Source organism: Scleropages formosus, chromosome 8 (assembly GCF_900964775.1).
Source record: "Scleropages formosus chromosome 8, fSclFor1.1, whole genome shotgun sequence".
In the NCBI taxonomy this organism is placed as follows: domain Eukaryota; kingdom Metazoa; phylum Chordata; class Actinopteri; order Osteoglossiformes; family Osteoglossidae; genus Scleropages; species Scleropages formosus.
In genome coordinates, this window is record NC_041813.1 from 25473578 (window position 1) to 25501189 (window position 27612).

At 41.5% G+C, this 27612-nt stretch overlaps 1 protein-coding gene across 3 annotated transcripts in view; it reads right to left on the reverse strand.

Moving 5' to 3' along the window:
• The window catches only part of tprg1 (tumor protein p63 regulated 1), a 43216-nt gene extending 17124 nt beyond the window's left edge, over window positions 1–26092 (reverse strand). Inside the window, exons 1-5 of one of the 3 annotated variants that reach the window (XR_003797870.1) lie at window positions 25904–26092; window positions 23198–23355; window positions 10677–10907; window positions 9901–9992; window positions 5483–5659 (exon numbers count right to left, since the gene is read on the reverse strand). Coding sequence is in view for 2 of the 3 variants with exons in the window: in XM_029254164.1 (XP_029109997.1) it covers window positions 5483–5659; window positions 9901–9992; window positions 10677–10907; window positions 23198–23326 (629 nt within the window). In the remaining variant the exon portion in view is untranslated. Of the gene's footprint in view, window positions 1–5482; window positions 5660–9900; window positions 9993–10676; window positions 10908–12403; window positions 12661–23197; window positions 23356–25903 lie in introns of those variants that run through there. The other 2 variants (XM_029254164.1, XM_018757292.2) reach the window with 2 other exon arrangements.
• Window positions 26093–27612: the final 1520 nt, after the last annotated feature.

Consider the following 27612-nt stretch of genomic DNA (forward strand, 5'->3'; position numbering starts at 1 on the left):
CGCTTCTCAGAAGACTTATATTAAGTGCAGTTTTCACGAGTTACCACAAGGTGGCAGAAAAACTCTGCTGTCAAATTAAGAGCATCTTGTGGCAAGTTTTTGTAAAGTGGCCCTGTAACTTTTTCAGTAAACAGCAGCATTCAGTGTCAGCTGCAAATTGGAAATTTTTTTGTCAATCCCTGAATCTGTGAATGCCCCAGAGACCTCTGGGTAATTTTTTTCCAAGCGTGTTTTATAAGTTATACTTGCTTACATTTCATATTTGCACGTGTGAACAGGTTCCTGGAAACTTGTACAAGGAAATACAATGTGGCGCAAATAATGTGAGAAAACGAAGGAAATCTCCCATGAGTCAAAAGAGGGTGGCTTTCCTTGTGGTGCAAACTCAACCAGTGTGCTCCTTGATTATTGACAGTCTTATAGTAATATTTATGCTACTTAGTTTCTTCATCATTTATATGTTTTAATATCATAGTGCCCAGCACTGCACTCTGGGTTCAGGTGGGCTGAAGAAGGAGGAGCGGGCAGCGTTTATTACCAATGTTTACTGGAATGCCGGAACACAGCAAAAGGTATGAGGTGCGAATGCAAGGAAACGATGCTCTTCAATCAAAGGTTTAACAAATGTGCAACAATGCAGCGTGCAGCGGTGGTTGCTGGCAACGAAATGTCTTTTTCCGCAAGCTCACGGGAGGGGGATAACTCCGCCGTGGATGATCCCAAGCCCGGCTGAGAAAGGAGGAGGGCTGCGGGTTGGGCGTGGGACTTGCTACTCCGTACCGTAAAAACCTTGCCAACTACAGAAACGGCAACAAGGAAGCTTCAAGGAAAGCCCTTGTTGGCGGCTATGCCCCAGGAGGGGTGGAAGGCTACGATGATGTAATGTGGGGGTGAAAAAAATAACAACATACATTAGGATTACAAATAAGTTAAAAACATTTAGAAAATAAAACACAATTGGAATTAGCACTAATAACTACTAAGTAAACTATTTAAACAAATGATAAAATTAAACAAACTTAATTAAATAAAACTACTTAGTTGTTGAAAGGGGATGCTGCTTGACTGTTCAGCAATCACTGAGCAAGTCACTCTTGGTCCAAGGACACCTTTTCCTCAAGGATCTGAGTCCTCAAAACCAGTCCAACCACTTATTATCCCTCAGACTTTCCTCCTCTTTTATGAGCCAACACACTCACCCCCTTATATTCCATGTGTGAGACCCTACAGCGGTTGAACACCTCATTCCATTTTACCCACAATTCAACTATTTTCCCACTCAAACGTAACACTCCTTGGTAACGTGGACCATTACAGTATCCATTATTGAGTTTGATGGCAGTCAGTTTGTTTGGCTGTCAAATATCTGCTCACCCTTCCTGTGTAACACCAATTTAGGATAATCTGGCATTTATCTGGGTGTGAGTGCTGCCCTAAGCTCTAACCTCTGTAGCAACATGTTATAGTGCCTATACTTGTTCTTTCAGGGTTGTTGGTTCAGGTCCTACTTACTATGCTTTCAGTGACCTAAGGAAGAAGTCCTTTTTTGAGTCATGTGACTCTTGCCTTTTGGAATAGGTGCAAAGTTACACAACTTCATTTTGAGAAGCTCTGTGGCGTTGTGCAAATGCACACATGGCTTAGGTTGGGAGGTTGCTGGTTCAAGCCTTGGCAAGGTGGTTCTTTAATCTTTAACTGTAATTTTTGCTTGAAGCATCAAGCTGTGTAGGGACAAGGGAGATATTAGAAGAGAGTTTTCCTGGGCAGTGGTGTGGTGTAATAGGTAAGGAGCTTGACTCCTAACCAGAAGGTCCCTGGTTCAATTCCTGGGATGAAGGTAAGTATGGACCATATACCTGAGCCTACCACTGCCCATGGTACCAGTGCGCAAGGATCCGTTGGTGTGAGTGATGGAGGTGTGAGGATGCTTTAGAATGAATGTGTCAAGGAAAAAAAGTGCCCCTGAGGGGCTGTTACTCTTTTCAAGCCAAGACTGAAAACTATATTAAAGTCTTACTCACACTCTGACTTTTCATTTTTAGTATCTTCCTATTCATCTTATTTCAGTCCTTCTATAGGGCAGCCATGCACCAGAGACTGGGGAATCACTAAGCCAGCAACACTTACTTGTTATACTTACCTTAAAGGTTCTGCTCCTCCACAGCTAGCCTGGGCTTTGAACCCTGCATCTGCAGCACTAAAGTGCACTGCTTTAACACATGTACCACAGGACCAGCTGTAGCTAGAGGGTTTTTTTTTAGCACTTGAAATATGGCTCTTTTGCAGGAATCTTGAAAAGGACAGCAATCACTCACACAGGATTCAATATGCAGACTCACAGAGCTAAAGGACACTTTCCTAACCACTCGGTCATATGTCCAGCACTGAAGTACCCCCCCCCTTCAAACATCTCATGTACCTTTGACAGACCTTAGCTTCAAGGAAGCCAAAAAGAAACAACCTCACACCATAGAGGCTTGAACTACTGACCTCTTTAACACAACACTGCTGTTTCAACCACTCCACCAGAGAGGATCTTAGTAGCAAAGCTCTGAAAGTTCAACTCTTGTATTTGAAGGGGTGACTGATTTTATGTTAGCAATGCCAAAAGAATTGCATTAAAGCCTCAAACCCCCAACATCCTGACACCAAGACTAACACCTACACCAACACCTACACCATTGGACCACTTTACTAATACACCTAAGCAGCTGACTGGAAACTTATGAAAGAAAATACAATGAGCCTCAAATGATGTAAAAACACAAGCAAAACCTATGAATTAAGAGGCAGGCACTACTTCTGGTGTAAAAACCACAGGTGTGCTGCTGGCTTACTGATGGTTGTAACTGTAGTAAGGTTAATGCTGGTTAGTTTCTTAATCATTCATACGATGACACACTGTATTTATAATGGACAAACAGCTTTCACTACAGACAATTATTGGAACACCAGCACACAGCAAGAAAAATGGACATGAAAACAACCACCACCACCCTGGGCAACACACTTATATTCCCTGTGAGATCCAACAGCGGTTGAACACTTAATTCCATTTTACCCACAATTCCACTATTTACAAAACTATTTTCCCTCTCAAATGTAACACAGGACATTACAATCTGCATTATTGAGTTTGATGGCAGTCATTGTCAAATATCTATTCACCCTTCCTCTATAACACCAATTTAGTATTACTAGAGAAACAGTTTTCGTGACTAGAGGAACAGGTAACTTCTGCCTGCTAGTCCAGTGGTTGAAGCATAGCTGTCACAACAAGTTGGTACTGAGTTCAAAAGTGTTTTCTGTTAACTACCGTTTTCTCACATGGCAGCAGTAGTTTGATACTCTGGCACTAAAATCCCAACTCGTGTATTTGAAAAACAATCACATGAAGGCTTCAAACCTCAGACTTCTGAAAGACAAGGCAAACAGCTGTACCACTCAAGCAACTGCTCAATTTAGATGTACTGGGAGTGAAAGAGAGCTCATTTAATTGAACACAGTGCTTTAAAAACTGTGCCACGGAGCCAACACTACAACTGCTCCTCTTTGAACAAAATATATGTGATATACAAGTATAATCCCTGAACAAAAATCCATTGTTATGATTTTAACAAATTCAACATAAAGAACAATTTCAGCTGTATTATATTATAAAACAGAAACGTCAGTATTTTGTTTAAATAACAGAAAGCAATATAAGCTGACACCCTAGATGACCCCTGAGAAGTGAACCTTGTTGTGTAGCGAAACACTGACACCTGGTGGTCAGGCTGAAAAACGCCACACTCCTGAACCTCATGGCAGCGGTTGCATAAAGTTACACAGCCGGAGCTGTACAAACACAAATGAGAGGTGAAGACAAAGAAAACACACACACACACACAGTCTGAAGGTGAAAGTCAATATTTTGTGCTGAGAGGGAATCGCCCCCCAGGAATTGTACCCCGGGATCGAGAGAGAGGAGAGCGGGAATCCTAGGTGAAACCAGCTGTGCCTGGGACTCAGCGCTGGTTTTTTAATAGTAATTTATTCATAATTGAGTGTAGTGGGAGGCTTTCTTTCTCAGAACTTCACACTGCATTGCTTTTTATGTCTCAAATTAGTTTTACTTGGTTTGATGTCCCATGAAGCAGCTTTGAGCTTCGGGGGGCTTATAAATAAAGGACTTGCATTAATTCCTCTAAATAATCATTTTCAATGATGCACAGCTCATATATATTTTCCAGGGAAAACTCTTTTACTCTAATATAGTTCACTCACATTGTTGCCATGTTTCTTGAGTCAAACTGAAGGGAGGAGCAGTTCATTGAGTTTTTACATTTAACCTAGTTTTTTTTTTTTCTTTTTTTTCCCCCGTTTTTCATTTAATTGATGACAAAGCACTAAGCAAGTCTTTTCCCTTTTTTTCTGGAAATTTTGGTATAAATTTTACTTTGTTTAATAGTGTTGCGAGGGGGCTGCTGGTAGTCTAGTGGTTAGAGCTGTTGTTTTTCAGGCCAGTGGTTACCAGCTTCAATCCTACCTCTCGTTGTAGTACCACTGAGCAAGGTACACACCCTGTACTGCTGCAGTAAAACCACCCAACTAAAATAAATAGTTGTAAGTAGATTAACATTACAGGTTGCTTTGGAAAGATGCATCAGCTAGATAAATAAATGTGATGTAAATTGTGAAGAATTTCCTCAAGACTTTCAAGGTTCAGCCTCTGTTGCACCTCAATTCTGCAATAGATGAATAAATGAATGAATAAATGCTGCACGGGTGTTCAACGTCACTTTTAAATAACCCATTTGTAGGCTCTCTTTTTTCTATCGCCTTTCTCTGCCATAATTTCTTTTGCTATTTTCTATTTTTAATATGGCAGTTTTATTTGGATATCATTGGATGGGATGGTTCCCCACTGCTCTTGGGTTCAGATGAATGTTTGTGTGTTTCTTTAAGATGCTCTGGTTTCTTCCCACAGTCCAAAGAAGTATTTTAAGCAGAGTGACAGTAAGTGACTCTAAATTGAGTGCATGTCTGAGTAAATGAGTGTTTTTCCCATGGAGACTGGCATCCTCTTCAAAGTACAGCCTTCCTCATGTCCAGTCCTTCCAGGATAGGCTCTGAACCATAAAGATGCTGTGACAGATGGAGTCTGTTTTGTTACCACTATTCTCTGCTATTTTATTTTTTTTTTCCTGCTTTTTTATTGATGTATTTTAATGGTCATGTTCATATATGGGTTATAGCTGTACCACATTCTTCTTTATTGTAAAGAGCATAGATAAACTATTTACACGTTCAGTGAAAAATACGTATTATTCTTATTATTATTGTTATTATTATTATTATGCACTCACTACTATGAACCACTTGCCCAAGACTGGTTGAGGGGGCTGTGGGTTTTTCTTTCTTTTTTGTTTTTTTTAAACCAGCTGAGCTATAAATTGTTCCACAGCCAAGCAGGAGGACATGGGGTAAAGAAGGTACTCACGAGAGGAGTGACCGCGGAGGAAAGACGAAGGCCCCGTGCGACACGCGGTCCACAAAGTTGAGCGGGACTTTGAGTATCTGCTCGCAGTTGAACATCATGAAGTCGTATTTGCAGATGACCAGAGTGTTGTCCGTGATCATCACCACACGCTCCCGTTCATTGTTCCAGTGGTCAACTCTATCGAGGAAAGTTCACAAAATCAGCACCGTTATGAGCAAAACATATAAATATTACAAAAATGCATTAATGCAAATGTTTTTAATTTAAAAAAATGCATTAAATAATGGGAAAATTCTACAAGTATAGAAGTATAACATGCAAGTTCAATGAGCAGCCATCCCAAAAATGGTTTAACCTGTCAGATTTTCACTGCTTTGGAAAAGTGATTTGACATAGCTCCTTTTCTAAAAAAAAAAAGACAAACAAACAAACAAAATCCTTTAGTTAAAATACAGTCATTCATAATATTCTGAGATGGTGAAATTCCCAAAGCCCATGAAAGCTGAGGGAACACAGTACAGATTGCAATAATTGTTCATTATACAGAATCAATTACAACCTGATATTTTGCTTATAACAAAGTTACACTTCTGTCAGCTGAGACCCCAGATACTATACATTGTTCAGGAGCTATCTCAGTATCTTCAAGCATTCTTTAAGGCTGTTCTATAACAAGTACTATATAATTTTTAAAAAAAAAAAAAATCTATATCATGACTGTTTTAATTTAAAAAAGAGAAAAACACAAAATCACCTTCATGTTCAACTATGTAATGCATTAAAAGGAAAAAAAATGCACCAAGTGCACCAGCATTCATCGTGGAGGACTTGAATGCACAAAATAATATGAAATGAATTAAGTGCAATGAATAAAACAGCCATCATGCACCGCTAGGCAAAGAGAGCACTGCCCTGCACCACAGTTATTCTTTAAACAATACATGAACAGCAGTGGCTTGAACAGCCAGAAGGTGTGTCTGCACAGTATCGGAGAGGCTAAAACAATAGCGTCCAAGTCCTCAGGGTCGTGTTCAGGTCTCACTTGAGCTGTTTACAGCTTTTATCACAAATACGGGTTCTTCCATTACTGATTGCCGTTAAGGCTCCACGATATACTCCACACGAGGTGTCCGAACACGTAAAGTTGACGACGACCGCCACTTCCGCTCAACGTTACGCGTTTTATTCACATTTTCGACATGCGCGGTCAGATCTATTCGGCAATAGGAAGTGAGTGAGGCTGTAATAAAGAGCGAAGAGCATCAAACGGCAGATTCGGGAGTTCACGCGCGCACAGGTGGCACCACGTACCACCAGGTAAATGAGGTCTATGGACGATAAAACTCCAAAAAGAAGCGTACGCCTGGTAATGACCAGAAACGGTCAACAGTTGGCCAAAAAGTGCAACACAGCATGAGGTGATAATCCATGTTTCATGACTGCTTTATAAACACCTATAATGGGCTGCCCAGTTTTGGATGGGAAGACCAAGAAGAGACAACGGACTCCAACCCAGGCCGGGGGATAAATACACCACTGTGTTGCAACACTGTGTCAGTTACCACGGTATTTTGCATGCGGTGACACACCACGCTGTGAAGAGACAGAAAACATACGCAGGACCCCGACATGCTAATGGGTTCCGTTCTCAGCTATTATACTAACAAATACGAGAGCGTCATTTCGTTGCCGACAAAGGCCCCTTTCTCAGGTAAAGCACCCAGGCGCCTGCGGCGCTCTGCTTCCCTGCTCCTTATCGCTGCCCTGCCCACTCATCTCGAACAGTGTGCCTCCCCGAGTCGTGGCTCCCCGCGCAGCGAGCCGTGCGAGCTCTCGTCGGGTGTGCGTGCCGGGTGTGTACGGGTTTATCCCCGAGGCAGCCGATGGGCGTGTTCCACACACATACCTTTAAGGCCAGGCAGCCTATGCGCCGCTCTACCGTCGAACGGCCCGACTTCTCTAGTAAATAAAGTTCCCGCATAGCTGAAATACCTCAAAACCCAGGACCACAGGAAATGCAGAAAAACTGGTCTGGAAAGCAAATTATAAAACATAATTACAGCAAATCATTACAAAACTGAAACTGATGGAAGACTTCAAAATCTATACTCTGTATGGCAGTATATTCACTAAACTTAATACTAACAGAGAAGGGGCAGCTGGTAGCGTACTGGTTACTGGTTAGTCGTATAGTTACTCTAAACTGGTACTGTATAATTGAGTATATAATTGTAAAGCGCTTAATACTCTAAGTTGCTTTGGAGAAAAACGTCAGCTGAATGAATAAATATAAATGTAAAGTACAGTCTGGATTACTTTGCATAAAAAACAAAGTTGGAGGCCTTTCGATGCAAAATATAAGCAAATTATTAAACAGCCGTTCTGTGTAGTGAGGTTTAAAAAAAAAGAACGTTGTACTGTTCAGGTACTCAATTATGTACATTGTGTAAAAGCTTTGAAATATCAAGGACCTGCCTTTGGCAAACTTCATACAAAATGCATGCCTGCGTCTTCAGGTCCCTCACGTTATACCGACGAAAGGATAAGTCCACAAAGTGTATTAATAACACGTGTCGTACTGAATTTCACAGCAAAACACATGGCAAACCACAGATAAAGCACTTCCTTAAAACGTCAAAGTTTCGAAAACCGGATGTCTTCTGTCAAAAAATGTGTCCATTCTGAGGGCGGCGTAGAGGCGTAACGGACACCTGAGCACAATCGACGCTGAAAAAGTGACGGACAAGGTGTCGTTCCAATGAAATAGAAGTCCAAAGGCTTCGTCAGGTAACACATGAGGGCCTGCGTTGTAATACCTTCTTTTTTCTTTTCCTGCTTCATACCGCTTTTGCACGGCTCCAATTCATATTGCTATGGATGCTTATTTATTTGCATGTATAAACCTAGGAATATTATTTATGGAGGCTGGGGAAGTGTCTTTGGGGTCAAAGGTCCCAGGTCCAAGGTTTGAAAATCACCTCCAGCTGTTGTATCTGTGAAAGGTACTTACCCTAATTGCTTCAGTAAAATTACCCAGCTGTAGAAAAGGGTAAATAATTGAAGGTACATTAACATCGTAAGTCGCTTTGGGGAGAAGTGTCGGCTAAGTGTCGGCTGTTTAATTTTCTTCCAAATAGCAGAGTTCCAAAGAGAGCCTTCATTTTTATCCAGAGAAACAGCCCTAGAAGCGTTACACAACCAAGGTTTTGATTTAGAGTCTGAAACATTCAAAGTGTACGAAAATGTTCCTAAATAACAGGAAAAACCTTAAAAAAACAGGAGAGAAACCCATTAAAATAATGTCTGTTGCAATTCAGGTTCGGGTTCCTTTTGACAAATGTGAGGAAGCAAATGTATGTATTAAAACAACTGAATAAAATGCGTTTATTCAATATATTAACTCGGGTTCATTCATTTAGCATCAGCTTCTAATTTGACAGTAATTGCAGGTGTTTCTTGTACACAACAGAAGAGAGGAAGTAGAACATATTATTAAAAATAATGAATAGGCCCTTAAATTATCTGAATCTGCACCAGAGTAATGGCCACTGACAGCTTTATGTATTTTGTGAGTATTCTGAAACCATGTCTTCCTTCCCTGTTTATTTCAACTTATTTATGAAATAATTATTTACAGAATATGTTGCCACACACACTTGAGCCGATAACATGTTAACGTGAGCTGAAAATGTACAGTTGGTATATGACCTTTTCTCTCTAGAATTTCATTGGGTTTCCGCTACGATATATGCAAGCACTGGTGCGAGGCATCTGGAAAATGAACAAAGAAAAAATTAAATATAACTGTGAAAAGAATGTTCCATCGAGGTCGCATGCTGGTGCAGCGGGTAGTTTATGACTTTTATCATAAGATGATATCATGTTTGGAAATTTTCAAAGCCCCTCGGGGGACCAGGCGTCCCGAACCCATCACATTATGGCAGGTGATGCGTGAGTGGCCCAAACACGAAACCTAAAAACAGCTGCACTTCCAAACGAAACATTCAGTGAGAGATGCAGGACTGAACTATTCGGTTCAACGATCAGCAATGTGCTGTCAGAAAATTCCGCCACTTTTCAAAGCACCCACGAAAGTACCACACCTCAATCTGTTCCTAATGTATAGTAGATATAAAAAATTGGACCCATGTACCACTGAGTTTCTCTAGTCTTTATTATTATCTCAGACTTAGGGTTAACCCGAACCGTAACCCCAACCCTAACCCAAACAAGTCCTAATCAAAAGCCTAACCGCAATTAATCAAATAGAAAAAATCACCGATTAATGCCTTCATAACATTTGCGTCGACAAAACGAAGTTTGCAGGCCTAGAGTTTCAACGGCACTAAACAAACTACAATGAATGTGGGAATTTCCTCTAGGAGATTCTGAAGGAGGGCGAAGGACCAGGAACTCACTCGGCCAAAAGCCAGACGCTCTGAACGTCGCCGTCCTCCTGCTGATTGACCAGGGCTCTGATGTCTTCCAACGCGTGCTCAAGTGTGCCAGGCTGCGAAAGAAGACGAAAAAGTGTTATTTATGCATCTCCGTGCTCTTCAGCTCCCAAGCCTCCTAGTTGTCGCCGACACTCCAACTGTGCAGCGTCCCATTAGCGGTGAAACAAATGAGCTACGTTGTTATGGAACTGACAGGTCAAGTGTTTTTTTTTTTTTTTTTTTCTCTTTTTTCCATCATGCTTCTAGGTCTCCATCCTTTGAAAGCAGCTGACATCCTAGATTCACCCGTTTGGCACTGCCACTATTACTATCCTCTGAGGACATACGCATTTGTAGAAATCCAGCTGAAAACATGACTTTGTGTCAACATATCAGACTGCATTTTAATTAAGCCAGTGCTGCAGTGTCGTCTACAAAGAAACACACTTGAAAGCTGGAAATCATATAGATTCATAAGAGGAATCATATTTTCTACAGGCAGGATGTCCACATGACAGGGTGTTTGATCATGAGAAGTTTTACAGAAGTCAAAGAAACCTTTTGAATATGAAGCTGCGAAAATATCATATTACTTCCGCTTGCACCACTAAAAAAAGGAGATGATTAATCACCGTCCGAAATTGTTAGCGTGTTTTTGTGTGTGTGTGTGTGTGTGTGTGTGTGTGTGTGTGTCTTTGCATGCTGTTATAAATGTGAGCATTTATAACACATGCTGTTATAAATGTGAGCGGATTTACCCGGAGCACAAAGAACCTCTTGAGTTTGAATTGGCTGAGGGCTGTGACCCACTCCTTTCTCGCAGCCGATGACCCCTGCTCTGCTGTCTCCGGGGGCTCATGGGTGGGCTCACTCTGCACTGGGGGGGCAGCCTGTGGAGGGCTTTCAGGTGTCGGGTGCGAAGGCCCTGCTGTGTTCTCCCCCAGCTCCACTGCTCTGAATGACCCATCTTCACCTTCTGACATCTTGCCCTGAACAAAATGTGACCAACACACCATCTTGTGTAAGACTTTGCATGTTCCTCAACTGCAAACAGTCTCACAGTAGGACAAACGAGGAAATAAGGCCTCAGCGGAAGTATCCGGCAAGGTTTTGAGGTAGTAAGTGCTGCAGTACCACGTTACATTACAGGTGCATGTCTCCGAATGTCCAAAGTAAACTGAGTAAACCTTTTTTTATTTTTATGCCTATAGTACTTAATTCTGCTGAATGAAAGAATCAGCTATTTTCTCATTTTTACATTATTATTATTATTATTATTAGTTAATTTATTTATTTTTAACAAATTATCTTATTTGTTCATCCATTGTCAGTAATTGCTTGTCCAACGTTGGGTCGCGGTGGACTGCAGGCATAAAGTGTGGGGTTAGGTAACACCCTTGCCTGGGCTGTGTATCGCAGGGCCATCATACACTTTCTTTCACTGCAAACTCCACACAGCGTGAGAGGGATTCAAACTCAAATCCGAATTTACACCCAGATGCTTCCCATAGTTCAAAGCGCGAGTGTCTCTTTTCAAAGTACGAGAGCGATTGAGCATAAACTTTGCATTTGTAGAGTACACTATATATATATTATATTATAGGTGGCATTATGATAGATTCAAAGTTCTCCGTGGGGCCAAAGCAGCTCTGTCTGTCTATCTATCTATCTATCTATCTATCTATCTAATAGAGCTGCTTTGGCCCATCACAGAACTTTTAATACTGTAATTTGAATCTATCACAATGCCACAGTGTTAAATTGCAGAAAGTTCGGCCTGTTTGAATAGTGTCCAGCAATGAACCCGTATTGGTATGGGTACATGAAGAAACCCAGAAACTCTACTCTACATGATCTAATAACGCTTAAGTTCCTCCACCACCAGCTCAGCAGAAGAACCACCTCGCCATGAACAGCAACCACTGCGCAAACATGATCCACGCAGCGAGGAAAATGATCGAAAGACAGGTTATCTGTGGAGGGTTCAGGAGCAGTGACACAAAGCAGGTCCGAGGTACAAGAAGGAGCCATGATGCTCTAGTTCTGGAAAACTTTGTTCAACTGGTTCCTTAGTTTGTCCTTGGTGCGCTCGCACTTCCTGCATCCGCGTTCGTTCACAGAACTTCAGGTCCAACTAGAGACTACAACACACACATCCTCAGTCTTTTTCTCCTTTCCTTTTACTTTTTCTTTATTAATTTATTTTTTAATGGTGCGGAAGGGCTACTTCACATACAAATAGCGAACGAGTGCCCACGAAGGTCACCTGAAAACACACACACACACACACACACACACGTGGTGCAACGACGACTCCGGACTCGCGCTGCTGTGTCACTCTGTTCAGTTGAGGCGCGCGAGCTGAACGCGCGGCGTACGAATCATCGCATCCTTTCGCTTTCATTTATGCAGTTATGCCGCTTATTATTTTCACAAGCAAGGCGCCCTAATATGACAACGAACAGGGAAACGCATAAGAACTTACCGGTGTTTTTAGTGCAGCACAGGGCAGTCAGTAAGAGCTAGACTAGAGCGAGGAGGAGGCGACTGCGCAGAGCCTTGGCTTCGCAGGGCGACAGCAGAGCAGGTGGATGCGGGCGGCCGATTTCCTCATTTTCGCACGGACGACTTTGTTTGCGCCCTTTCTTTCGCTCCGCGCAGAGCGGCTCTTTGTTTAAGGGGCGGCCGCTTCCCGCGTCTCCATAGCGACGGCCGGACGCCTTTTTTGCCGACGCGCACAAATAGTCGGCGAAAGCTTTTGCGATGAGACTTCGAACTTTAAAAAGTCGCTGCGGCTGCGAGGGTAACTTGTAGTGCCGGTGGTGGCCCATGATCTGAGTTTCCGCGCGGCAAATAAATATAATCCTGCTTTTATGTTTCTTCTAAAGATTATGACTGTATGTGTATTTTGACGGGGGATCCACGGTGAGGGCCAGGATATTTGCATATATGACACTCACCGCTCATGCACTGAACATGGAAAAATAAAATAAACAACTTAATTAACTGTAGGAATTCGCATGGATCCAGCGAAACTGTCGCCTCAAGTATGAGTTCTGGAGCAAAGCATCTGGGAAACAAATCAAATCAATGCGTGTAAAAGTAAATATAAATACATGATCCATTTTAACCGTTTCAGATCTTTTGATATTTGAATTAATAAAGCATTTAATAATCCACGATGATTAATAAAGTATTATTATTTCATGACAAGCTTGAGTTAAGGTTTTGTGGTTGACTGAAAAACAAATATGGGTGTAGATCGTCACTGGAAGCACTGAGTCATAAACCTTTACGTACCTTTGCAGTAACTCTGGGAAGGTGTGTCATGATGTGCACAGCTTGTAAAACAGATGTTAGTCATTACATGAAAGGTACACTTGCTGTGTCTTTGTTCCTCAGTAATGGACAGCTGGTGACAAATAGGTCAAGCAGAAACATTCACAACAGCTCATGGAATGTTGCTCGGTTATAAAGGGTGGAGACAAATGTTCCACCACTGTAGGCAGGCAGAGCAGGTTGGTTAATCGTCTGAACGAAGAATCCATTCCTTTCCAAAATTGCTCATCAAGGTGAGAGTCACTGGCAAGAAACTGAACAGGACAGACCATAATGCCCAACAGTCTAGGTGCTCTAGGAATTCCCACCGGAGGAGAGAAATTGAGAAATCTGCCCAGATCCTCCACTTTGCGGAATATGTTTGGTACACCTAATAAGGGAGGCATCCTAAGCATTATAACTCGATGTCTGACTATCTGTCATACTCAGCTGCAAAGTGGTCCTATCTATCTATCCATCCATCCATCCATCCATCCATCCATCCATCTATCTATTCATCCGAGTTCCTTTCTGAGACTGTCCCCTTTCCAGTATCCCTTACCAAGTCCATACTCGTGTCCATTGCTAACTCATTGTGTCTCTGTCCAGGACTAAACCAATGCCTTTTCCCGAGGTATTGACTGGCAGGGTCCCAGGTGTGGGATTTGCAGGCCATTTCCTGCCAATTTCTCTCCACTGAGCCTTCCCAAAAAAGAGTCTGTGTTCTGATCAGGTTCTAGAAGTGGGATCCAGGAGACAACCCCTTAGCCATTCATCATATTCCTGTATCCCTTTCCCTGTGTCACAGAATCATGCCCTCCTCACCCAAAATATGTGAATGAATTGAGCCAAAACATGTTGTAGTTCTGGATTGCCATAGGTGTGGGTCCCAACTGTGATGATGAATTCATCTTGGCATCCCTGGATGCCTGCAGGGACAAAAACATCACCCCTCTTGCCTTTTCTTCGGTAATTTGACATGGTGTAATTACTCTCTTTCCCTTTTCCCAGTCTGATTCACCATGTAATTAACAGGACACGTTAATTTTAACATGGTGCAGTTACTAGGACATTATCCTCTAAAATAGGTAACTGAACCACTACCTTTCTGCTGACCGCAACTTTTAGATTTGAGCAGTTTTGTTGCATTATTTCTGCTATGCACTTAATTCTAGCGTTCTCTCTCACTGCCTTCGGAAAGTTCGTACTGTAGGGATCTGGGCTATGGTCTGCTTTGTCCAAGAAAATCTTGGAATCTTGAGTAGTCCCGTCATGAAGGCAAAGCGGCACTCATTAAGCAAATGATACTCTTATTTGCAAGGACTGAGGGCAGTAAACACAAAGACCATTTGTGTGTCTTTACATAAGTCCTTTGTCCTTTCTTCGACAATGGTTGTTGAGGTACTCAACTATGCACTGATGGTAGGCAATGGTTACTCTACTGTCTAACTCAACAATGCATGAACGTTCTCCCTTGGATATGCGCTTGACAGATTGTTGCAGGGATTGCAGATTTCCCTTCATCGTTGTTTTTGTATCAGGAGTCCCAAAGGTCATGCTTGGGTTCTTTTGTGTCCTCCAGAATCAGCGCTCAGCATTGACACAACAGTTCCCACAAGCGTGCCGAGGGCTCTTCAGGGAGGGAGTCCTTAATCTGTAGTGACCCAGTCATTTCCACTTTGCAAGAGTTCTTGTGCCTCAGAGGAAATTGTCTGCAGCCTGTTCTCTTTTGCAGGGACCTGAAGTAAGTTTTCTCAATCACGATACGCAAGATGCCGAGAGATTCGACTGGTTTTGGCAACGACAATTTGGACAAAGTGGTTCATAGCAATATGATTGAACACAGTGGGAGTTTAATTTTGTAAACGGAGCACTTTCTGTAGCTAATGATGAAGGAAATTCCATGGATAGAAACTATAACCAGTTGAGAATCATAGCCCACCATTCTGGGAGAGGCAGTCCATGTTTTTTTAGTGTTTCCTTGGTGATGATCTGGATTTATGAGTAAAGCAAAGACTGACTTCAAGTCTTTGTCTCAGTGTGTCAACACCCACACTACAAAAAATAATTAAAATACATTATGTAAATCTCTGAGCTGCTTGTATTATGCAATAATAATAAGAATACTGTAAATGGTAATCCATATTGTTGTATTTGGGTTAAGTGCATCACATGCCCTAGCAGGAAATTCAATGAAGCATCTACACTTCATAACGATTTTTTTGTTAGGTTGGGTCTGACTTAATTAGGTTACACCTTCAGGGTTGAAACATACAATTTAATAATTATTACGCTGACTTTCTGTCAGGCTGTGATGTCTGTATTCACTTTATATCTATGCTAACCCTAAAAATAGTGTTTATGAGCCAAGAATAATAATGGATATCCCGAAAACCGACACTGTAATGAACACTTTCTGGTTATAGGTGAACAATGTTGTTAATGGGTCTTTGATGAGGAGGGACTTTTGATCATTGCCATGTTTCTTAATAAATGCATTTCCAAGAGTACAAAGCTATTCTTAGGGATATTTATGCACGTAGTACATACATACTTCTCTTTCAAGCTTTAGACTTTTTGAAAACCAATTAAAGGCACGCTTAGACTGTATGTCTGCTCCAGCAAAACAAGGCACTGTAGCCTCTGTGCTTCTTTCTTTGCGTGTGTGTGTGTGTGTGTGTGTGTGTGTGTGTGGGGGGGGGGGGTCAGTTACCCTGTGGCACATTAATATTTGTTTATTGTGATCATTATAAAGCTTAATTTAATCCTCTGGAAAGTCAAAACTGGGGTAGATGCATAAGCAGATGTTGTTGTGTGGCCTTCTAACCCAAGAGGTTCATTATCTCTGATCTACATGTGTTGGCAGTCAGTGAGGCGTGTCAGCCTTGGCAGAACGTCACATGTTGGGCAGTGGATAATGTTCAGGCCAGTGTGGGATTGGACCAGGGGGGTTCATTAATTTGGTGAAGCTCAGCCTGGAGAAAAACTCTACCCTGCTACCGACAGGCCAAATATGCTTCAATTTGGATTTACAGGACACAGTACTATACTGTATGCTTTATTACTTCTCTTACTGTTGCCTTTTTTTTGACATTTTTGGAAATAAATCCTTAACATTGCCCCTTTTCGCATATTTACATGGATAGCAGTGCCCAAATATCAGAATATAACATTCTCATTATATAGGTTACATTCTACGGACAAATGTAGATTTACAAAGTCCCTTAGGATCCACTACTGTAAAACGTGAGCTCCTTGAAACTATTTGCTTATCTTCTCATGCAAAAGTCTTTAAATATTTAAATTCATATTGCATTAATCCCACTTCAGTTGCGCCAAAATGTTCCACTGTAGGAATAACAGTAGAGCAGTTTGACAATTTATATCTTTCTGACAAGCGCTGTTCTAGGACCAGCAGATGTTTCTGAAACACTTCGACCAAAGACCTTTGTAAACTGTATATCCCGTATGTGAAAAAATATTTTAAAATACTTAAATAAATACAATAAAAAAAACAACCTTTTTTACCAGGCGTTTCAAAATACCATTTATGATTATTTATTTATAGGCCACTACAAGAGGCCACTGGCACTGGCTGGGGAAATATATAAATCATACATAAAAGAAAAAGAAAAATACTCAAACACATATGAGCTAACGAGCTACTGTGAAATCTGAGTCCAACAAAAAGAATATGCACTTTTTATTCATACCATTTTTTGCAGTACAGTACAAGTTTTTATCATTGTCCAAGAACGGCTAATAGAAGGGTTAACAAATGGACCCTATCTCTGGATCCCACCAGACCTCTGTTCCACTTATTTAGAACTGTGCTCTGACATTTCAAAAACATGACAAAGCTTCTCATTTTTTTGCGCTGACAGACATTTTAGTCTGTAAATACCATAGTAAACACAAGTTGAGAGAATTAAATCAAAATGAAGCCCAGCAGGTGGTACTGTTGCCTTACAATTAATTGATAACATTTCAGATACTGTAAGTTATGGAATATATAACCTGTTAAAATGCAGAATATCCAGTTTAAGGCAAAAAAAAAAAAAAAAAAAAAATTCTCATGTTTTTAGTTCCGAACTAAACTGGATAGTTGTTTTTAATGATTGTTATGAATAAGCCTGGAAACTGAAACTGATATTGGATATAAATGCATTTGTGTTGTGGCAAATGGGTTAGCCTACACAACTTAGTTGCCATGTTTTTTTTTTTAATGTTTTTATTTTTCCCACAGGGGGGCGTGGTGGTGCAGCGGGTTTGGTTGGGTCCTGCTCTCTGGTGGGTCTGGGGTTCGAGTCCCGCTTGGGGTGCCTTGTGATGGACTGGCATCCCGTCCTGGGTGTGTCCCCTCCCCCTCCAGCCTTGTGCCCTGTGCTGCTGGGTTAAGCTTCGGCTTGTCACGACCCCGCTTGGGACAAGCGGTTTCAGACAATCTGTGTGTGTGTGTGTGTGTGTGTGTGTGTGTGTGTGTGTGTGTGTGTGTGTGTATTCAATTAGCTGATGCTTTTCTCCAACGTGACTTACACTGTTAAGCTGCCTAAACTATTTACCCATTTATACAGCTGGCTAGTTTTTACTGGTGCAAATTAGGGTAAGTACCTTGCTCAAGGGTATTGCAGCCAGCGATGGGATTCAAATCTACAACCTTCTGGTATAGGGCAGCAGCTCTAAGCATTATGTTGCCAGCTGCCCCCAATAAAAGTGTATGTGTACATTCCAAAGTTGGTTGACATGCTTCAAAACATGACAAAACACCATCCTTTTTTCCCTTCCCAGTGGAGACAAACTGGGTTTTCCCAGCTGCATATAATTTCTTCCTCTCCATCTCGTCAAGTAGGTCCCCATACAGGGTCACAGGGAGCCAGAGCCTAACCTGGCAACACAGGAGGGGGAGGGGACGCACCCAAGACAGGACACCGGTCCACCGCAAGGCACTCCAAACGGGACTCGAACCCCACACCCACTGGAGAGCAAGACCCAGTTCAACCCACTGCGCCACCATTCCCCCCATATGGTCTTTAGCTACGGTGTATTTCGCATAGATATTATGGAAGTATTTAAATTATGTAATATTCTATTTCCAGTATTTCTAATAGAAGTATGTTAATTTTAACATAGTCTAGATAAACCGGAGGAATTTTACATTAACAGATTCTACATTCACTGTCTTTTTTAAAAAAAAATTGTGCCTAGCCTGTTGAAAATATTTACTTCAGCAAATCTTAACTACATCTTTCTTGTTGTCATTTCATGTATAAGAAAAATGAATATTTCAGGAAAATGTATATAGTAAAATCACAGGACAAAGAATGATGCACACTGGGAATATATATATATATATATATATTTCTGTGCAGCTGCAATAAATATCTTCATATCTTTCTGATATGTTTTCTCATGACCTTACAGATAAGCTGGGCACATCTTTAAAACTACTGGCACCAGCTATGTGTTTTTACGACGCCAACCAACTTCCTGTGTATGATCATCTTTCAGCTCTGAGGTGGAAATTATACCGGGTTCAGTACGAAAACAAGAGTCTGCAATGCCTCAAAACATCAGTCTGTGTGTTTGAATATCCCTCTCTGGTCACCGAAGAATTCTGATCATGCAGAAAGGCAGCCAGTATTAACCAAGGATGTACTTTGTGTTCATGTTCAGAGTGCCTATGTGATTACATTGTAGGACTTACACCCTCAGTTTGTTTGGACATTTTATTTCTGGGGTGTTTTACTGGTCATAATTACTAGATGAGTTACCAAAGTGCTCTAATGTTGCTCCGAGGGGGGGGGGTAGATAGATAGATAGATAGATAGATAGATAGACTGCCTTTGCTTTTGTCTTTCTACATTTTCTAAGCTAAATTAATTTTTCTCTTTATCCATTTTCTCAACTAAATACATTTCCTATTCTTGTGAAATGATATTCAGTGTGAGTTTTAAGAATCAGATACGAGGTTTAAGAATCTAAGCTTAAGAAAGAAGCACAATCACTTCAACAAAGGAAGTGGGCTTGTGCAAAAAGATTTTATATTTTATTTGTATGACATTTGTTAGAGACTTACTAAGTGAATAGGAAAAATCATATGTAGATGTAGGTGTAGATTAAAATAAAATGTATTTTGGAGGCAGAAGCATAGATGGGAGGAGCTAAACTTGAGGGACAGCTCCTCAGTACCTACTCCTACTATTTTCATTGAATAATGACCAGCTGCCTCTGGTTAAGGAGAAATTAAGACCAGTCAAGAACAATATATGAGGCAGTTAGACATGAGGGAGAACAAGGAAGACTGAGTTTGAGAAGAGCAGCCTCCACACTCATGCCATGCCATGCCATGCCATGCCATGCCATGCCATGCCATGCCATGCCACGCCACGCCACGCCATGGGATGGGACTGGATATTGTATTTGTTTTTTTTTAAGATGTTTTCAGATGGGGGGTGTGGTGGTGCAGCAGGTTTCGCTGGGTCCTGCTTTCCCGTAGGTCTAGGGTTCAAGCCCTGCTTGGGGTGCCTTGCGATGGAATAGTGTCCTGTCCTGGGTGTGTCCTCTCCCCCTCCAGCCTTGTGCCCTGCGTTGCCGGGTTAGGCTTCGGCTTGCTCCGACCCCCTCTTGGGACAAGTGGTTTCAGACAGTGTGCGTGTGTTTTCACATTTGTGAGAAAACATGTTGCGTTTTTCTTTTAAACTTAGGGTTTTTCACATTGTACCTCCATGCATATGTTACTTAGTTCTGACATCGGTAGTTAGACTGTGGCTGATAATAGACACATTTTTCAAGAATCCTTCTGGTCCACCCAAGCAAATAGAAAACAGCTAATCTCCTTCTAGGATCCCCCATCAGCTGCACTGAATAATAATGAAAGAGGCAAATTATACCAAGCAGTTTGTACTTTCAGGCATGTGTACATAACAAAGAAATCTGTGGTTTTATAATAAACCGTGTGAAACTTGGCAAACAGCCTTTACCTCTTCAGCACCTTATTGACATTCACCCCATGGGTATCTATGCTTAGTGAACCCTGTGACTTTTCAATGATTTAGCCAGTAATGTGGCATCACCATCATGTCATATGGAGGGGGAAAAATAACTACAAAATCTGAATTAAAGTAAAATCCCGCATGGAATCCCACACATAAGGTAGTACTGATTTCAAAGGGACAAGACAATGCCTACAACCACTTGCCCCAAGCGGGGTTGCGGCAACACAGGGTGCAAGGGACACATCTTGCACACCAGTATGTTTCACTAGGATTTTTATTCGTTGCTTAAAATGGTTTTTGTAGAATGTCAAGTTTCAGTCCTCTTAGATTTAACCTCTTCCAGTTATAGAAGGTTTGTACTTTTGGTCTATTGAAAATAGTGAGACATTCTGGAAACATAGAATTTCAGGGGTAGAGGATGTATAAATAACTTCTCTAAATGATCCAAAATCAAGTCCCGAAGTTCTAGATGCCACCTATCTCCCACGTTTCACACACAATGTACACAATTTGAGTTTATTTCTTAGAAATGTGGAATGTGTGATGCACAATTGCAGTAGTACTCATAAAATTAAATATTTTCACAATTTTTACCCATGTACCATGGAAGGTAGAGCAATAGTGAACATATCATGACTTTAAATACTTGGACTAGTCTCTGCTTTAATTCTGATGTTACTGTAATATTTGAAGCCATTTGCTTACTGCTTCACACCCTTTGGGACTGGCTGAGATGAACAAGATGAAAATTCCTAAAATGTAAGACTTGTTTATTGCAAATCTCCCAATGGAAGGAAAATACAAAGCTCTTTTAATATTAAGGCAGGTTTCACTGGGATTTATAACTTTCTTTCAGAAGCTCTGACTCCGAAAATAAGAACTCTATGCAGTAGCTGTCCTTTCATTTTTGAAGTTGTCAAAATATCTAACAAGAATACTCAACTTTAGATTTCTTTTAATTGATCCCTGCAAAAAAATATATACCATTGAATTATTTATTTATTTACTTATTTATTGCTTAAAACTTGGTGAAGGTGAAACACATATACCATGATAAATGTGAAGTTCTAGATGGAGAGGCAGAAGAATTCATCGGTAAACTAAGATAATGCATGAGACTGATTTTTAGAATTCTAAATCATAATGTATAAAACTGTTGACCTACATTACCACAACATTTATTTTGGCACAGGAAGAAAACAACTGAATTATTATTTCAGAAATGATTATGTTGCAGTAATTATTATTATTAGGGTAACATAAAAGAGAAATGTGTAATTACAGAAGTAAGACACAGAGGAATACAGGGCACACACAAATATAGTATTAAGAACATCACCCTACTCCTTCGCTTATTGACCATGTTGGTGAGCATGCCTCTGTAACACATAGACCTAGTTACTGTTAATAAACACCTAGTTGCTGTGACTCCCCTATTTGAGCCCCTGCCTGACAATGAGCAGAAACTTGCCCTAGAGTGATAGATGGAGAAGGCTGTTTTGATGGCTCCTCTCTAGAGCGCCTTGTTTGGCCTAGGAGCTCCAGAATAAAGTTTATTGAATGCAGAAACCCTCAGGCAATGTCCTCCTGTTTGGTGAGCCAGGCTGTTTGTCACACCAGCACTGAGATTATTAAAAGAGAAACCTCAAATTCTGACAAGCAATTCACTCAGCAGAGAGTAAGACCTGATACTATATTATTCATAGTTCTTTTCAGTTCTGTGGCCATTCAAAATGTTGAATAGGTCCCCCAGGAACATACTCTATACCAGTCAAAAGGTTAAATACTACTGAGTACAACCTGGGCAATGTTTCTTTGGGAGAAACTGGATTGAAGAGTCCAAAGAAAGCCACAGGTGCTCTGCATCTCTGGGAACTGTTGGGGAAGAGCTGGGAAGATGTGCTTGGTGGACTTGTGTGCAAAACTGTTAATCAAATGTGTAGATGGACAAGACCCTGGTGATGGATTCCCACTAAGTGCAGGAAGTACAGAATCTTAGGACTCTAGGTCAAGTCAGATGGGTGCAGTGTCTGCAGATTTGTTGGCACTATACCAGTCTTTGGTGATGAAACAGGAACTGAGTCTCTGGACAAAGCTCTCAGTTGTCTACTCTCAGTCTGCGTTCCCATTTTCACCTCCGGTCATCAGCTCTGGGTACCCAAGAGTAAGTAACCAAGACTGCAGATGTAAGTGTTTGAAATGAAGTTTCACCACACAAAGCCCAGGATCACTGGGCTCAATCCCTATGACATGGTGAGAGGGTGATAAGTTTGGTGACCAGGAAGAGTCTCAAAGTAGGGACATTGCTCCTCCAGATTGATCGCAGTCACCTTAAGGGGTTCCTGCTAATAATAATAATAATAATAATAATAATAATAATCTGATATTACAGTTATGCTCCTATGTAGGTAAACGTCCACCCCCGTTCTCATTCAGTTCTATTTCTTTATTATTTTCAGCTCATTCATTGACTCAATATAGTCTACAAGTTATTGCTCTTTGTTCGTTGAGCATCACCTGAATTTCCAAGTTCTCACCAGTTAATGCTGAAAGCAAGTAATGTGATTCAATTAAATACTTTAGTTGTAATTGGTGGTAATTAGAAGCACTGTTGCAAATGTGTTCTTGGGGGTGGAACCTCTATGTTTTTAAATTCAGTTCAGCTAACTTTAATTTGTGCCTTTCTAAACAGGAATAATAATAATAATAATAATAATAATAATAATAATAATAATAATAAATATTTGATAATTCTATGATAGCCAGACAGTAACCTTGGAATTTCCCACTGTTACAAGACTGGTAGCAGAATAAAGTTAAGAAAATGTAAGGACTAAGTCCTACCAGCAACTGCAGCTGGAAATGGAAAAAAACAAGTTCCTTGATTCCTTTGATTTGGCAGAGCCCGCTGCTTTTTATGGACAGCGAACAAGCAGACCCCAGAGTCTGCCAAGAACATGCTGTACCTTGGACTTGTCCCAAACAGCGGCATGGAGTCCTGCCCAGTGACCGCGCACGGTGCAGGGATCCACTCTGTGCCAGGCCTCTGCAGAGGCTAACAGCTGCTGAGCATCTCTGGTATGCAAGTCCTCCATCTTCTCTCACTGCGCCTTCCAAAACACTGCTGACGGGAGGAAAGGAATGACATGCGTTACTTCTTGCTTAGATCTTGCTCATGGAAAACAGCATACATATTTATTTGTACCTCCTTTTGTACACTTGCAACCACTCTCCACCTTCCGCAACTCATACATGAAACTTTGACTTTTTCCACACTCTTGGACATGTACCGTCCTATGCGTGATCCGTGGCGAGAGGGTGATAGGTGGATTTTTTTTCATCTCCTAAATACAAGATCATCTACACAAAGTAATTCTATCACAAAAAAAAAGAAAATGGGCCGGGGGGGGAAGCCGAACATGCCTACTGGCATTACTGGAGAGAAAATGGAAAGGAAAAGAAAAAGTGCTATCTGTTAACTACAATATGAGAAATTAAACGTAACACAAGCAAGGACAACAAAACTCAACAACTTCTAAAACAGCAATCAATTTTTTCCCACATTAAGCATCTTTTTTTTTTTTCTTTCCCCAATCCTAAAGTTGCATTTGTAGATGGGAACTCTGTCAGGGTCAAATAGCCGGATCTGGTGACCTCCAGATTTGGGAATGTAAGAGGATTAAGAGTTGGCCTTTATCACAAAAAAATCAACTGTATTCTTTTCATTGTTGTTTGGCCATCATTGTTTCATGTATAAAACAGATGATCGTCAGTCCTTGTATCAGTCGTTAGCTGTCTTAAAGTGGCCTTTTCTGTATTTTTTTCTTTATTGTCACATGTGCCAGTCAAATACCACAGCTGTGGTGGGAGAGCAGATTGGGGACCACCTGTGACTTTCTTTAAATAGCCTTCATTATAAATCTACTTCTTTAAAGTACTACATTTAAATACTGCATGAACAAAGTAGGCAAAGAAACACACACAACGTAGACTATTCAGTAGAGCGGCGAACTTGCGGTGCTTCTTCGCTACGTGACCCGGGAATACAGAGTACAGCTTGGCCTGAGAGACACCACATCTAGTGGTAAAATAACCAGTGTACTCACTGTGTTTATCCAGTGAGGAGAGAAACCGAGTCTGATGAAACTCTCTATTTTGCGAAATGATTTATTGTCAAAAAGGCAAGATATGTTGAAATGCCATTGGTGCCTAGTTCTCCGTTTTTCTGTATTTGTTGTCCTGGATACAGCTGTATGAGCTCATGGGTAAAATACAGTCTATTATAGAGGAATTATTAAGTAACTAGAATTTGAAGAAGATATTATTAAGGTGAAGAAGCTGTCCTACCTGCAATACAGACAAAGCAGAACACCTATGATGCATTTAAACAGAATCAAAGAAGTTATAGGAACGTCCACAAATAGATGTGGCGAAAAAAAATCCATCAGAATGAGCCCTGGTCTTAGACCTTATATTCACCGTAAAGCAGTAGAAAGAGGAACCAACGCGGACAAGGAGCTGCGGATGTCCCGCCTCCGTCTTATATTTGACGAGAGATTATTTGCAGTAACTGCGCTTTGACTCCTAATTCAACGGGTTAAAATAGCAGTGAAGAGCACAACAGAGCTAATATTGGCCACCGCGGTTTCTCAATTCCAGAATAAGAGAAAATGTCATGTCATGAGATAAAATAATAGCTGCCCTTCCAAATAATTGAGAGAACAGATGACTTATATACATACATAGTTGATTAAACCCTGGTACTGGTCACTGGTGTAGTACAGTATCTGTCCTTACTTTAAATTTCTAGCAAACACATTGCAAATTGTACTGGGCAGTTTGTAATCTGCCCTGTGTGAATGTGTTGCATTTTGCCAGCTTTGCGAGCTAAAACATCTGTTTCACCCTGGTAAATTTTTGGAACTAGGCTGTCTTTGTGGGAATGCTCAGCCATATACTGATGCAATGAAAGCCTTTGTAAAATTTCCCCTGGAGCAAAGATTCTGTGAAAGTACCAAACACTCAGCACCATTCTAAAGGGGTCCAAAGCAAACAGATGTTAAACATGTGGAAATTACCCTGAGAAATCACACAATACCGGACGGGAAGTGTAGGAGACAGATGAGCGCAAGTGAATCCGTCACAATATGTGGGCGGATATATAGTTTTGACCATTGTTTCTTTATTTGGCTTTTACTTTCACTGATAAATAACTGTACAATGAGCACCAGCCATACAGCCGCTGGGAATGTAGCTGTGTGGGACATGGTAAATTGAGGACTGCCAGGTTACTATCCCTCGTCTTTTCTTCCACTGTTTGCATTGGCTTCTCTCTCTTAGTTTCCTCCTCCGATCCTCCGTGCGTCCCACAGTCCAAATATTGGCCCGTCTCCCCTGGCTTCAGCGCCGGCATCTTGGAGCGCGCAGCCCCGAACACGCAGAGTAAGAAACAGAGTACGCCGCGCACGACGTACACCGCGCTGAGCTCGGTGTGCGTCGAAGGTCTGCAAACAGCATTCGCAGACCCATCGCAAAAAGAGCGTCCGCAGTTTGTTTTTGCGGGGTACAGATTGCAGTGAAAAGGACCACGGCTTATATAACTTGAAACTCCAAAGTTTATGTAATTTAAATGGTGACCTATTTAAATTCCACTGGAACGGCGGAATACGTACCTGTGAGGATCAGGGTTTGCTGCCGTATTGTGAGCAAAGCATGCAGCTGTATGAATGAGTAATGCCATTATCTTAACCGGTTTCCTGCGGCTCCACGCACAGGTCTTAAATTATTGCGCGTTCTTTCTCATGCTTTGTACGGGCTGCGCGCAGCGTGCTGCGAGAAAACAACACATTCCGAGTTGAGCAGCCGGGATGACTTCAGAGCTCAAATTTCCAGCGTGGCCTGCACGAAATCCCGAGCGTACGCGGCGCTCGAGGGTGGGCCGGCCCTCTCTCGGTGCCATCCGAACTCACATTGTACATTATCTGATAACTCTACTGTATACAGCTTGCAACCTATAATGCCACGCCACAGAGCAAAGAGGCATGCATGATGCATGATCAGAATGCAATATATATGACAGTCACGGAAACTCCAGTAAGGAGATGCAATTTAAGATTTATAGGCAGGCTATTACATTTTCAGCGGGGCCAGAACTCGAGCAGCATTTCAAAAGCCATTATACGTCCTAAAAAAATAATTCCGATGATTATAATTTAAATGTACCTTCATTTATAATTAACCGTGATACTGTGCAAATGCATACTGTACAGCGTAGCTCTGATAGTGTTTGACCAAATGATTGTGTGATGTTAAGAGATTGTGTTCTTGGAGGTCAGCGTGTCCTGGAGTCAGATGTGGAACGGCTTCCTGAATTACCGAAAGGGAATAGTGTGATGATGGATAATTCACCGTCAGAGGTATGACGCATGTCATGTTTGACACAAGCAGGCTAGAGACGGGAAGGTAGTGGACCCAGCTGCGGGTTGGTTTTAATCTTTCGGCGAGATTCGTAGGACTGGACGTCAACGAAGTCGGGGACAGGCGAAGGTCTTGCAAGGCGCGAACGTCACAATAGGGGCAATCCGAAGGTCGGTAGTCAGGGAGAATGGGCGAGAGTCAGAAACCGGGAACACGGGAACAAGCAAGGCAAAGCCGCTGATGCTGCAAAACCACGAAGGTGTTTGCGAGAACCCGCGTCATGGTGTGGACTCAGAGCTCCTTATATCCCAGTGGTTCGATTAACCGCAGGCGGTTCGCTCGTTCCCGGGGGCGTGACAATGCACCTTTATTATTGAAGAAGGCCAAAACAAGACAAATGCTTAGCATGAAAATGGTATCATCTAGAAAAAAAGAAGTGGAAATACTGTTCTTGTCCGGTTCAGATTTGCGATACTTTTGAGCTCATCCCGGAAGCACAGGATGCAAGCCAGTATAATATAATACAATAAACAAATGTTAATTTGTTGATCGCTTTGTTCAGTATCTAGCGAATTCATTACGTTGTATAATGTTCACAAATGGTACAATAAAAAGAACATATTTCATTAAGGGGCGAACTTTACTAATAATGCCTCCACCGTAACCCTCAGAATTAATTTAATGATTTAAAGCCACTGAATGGGATTTTAATTTCACAAATAATTCAGTGAACAGCGCGGTAAGAGCTTGTTAACGGCGAGCAAACTGTGTACCGAGAGCGACTCACACGCGGGCTACGTGAGGACCAGGTCTACGGAAGCACGGTCGAAAAGCGTCGCAGAAAAATCCTGATAAAACAATGCCGGGCTCCGCTTTCAGAAATCATGTGTGCGTTTCTATAATCATCTATAACAAGCCCCGTGCTTAAGAAAAATGCTTTCCTCTGAGCTCCCTAAATGTTGTC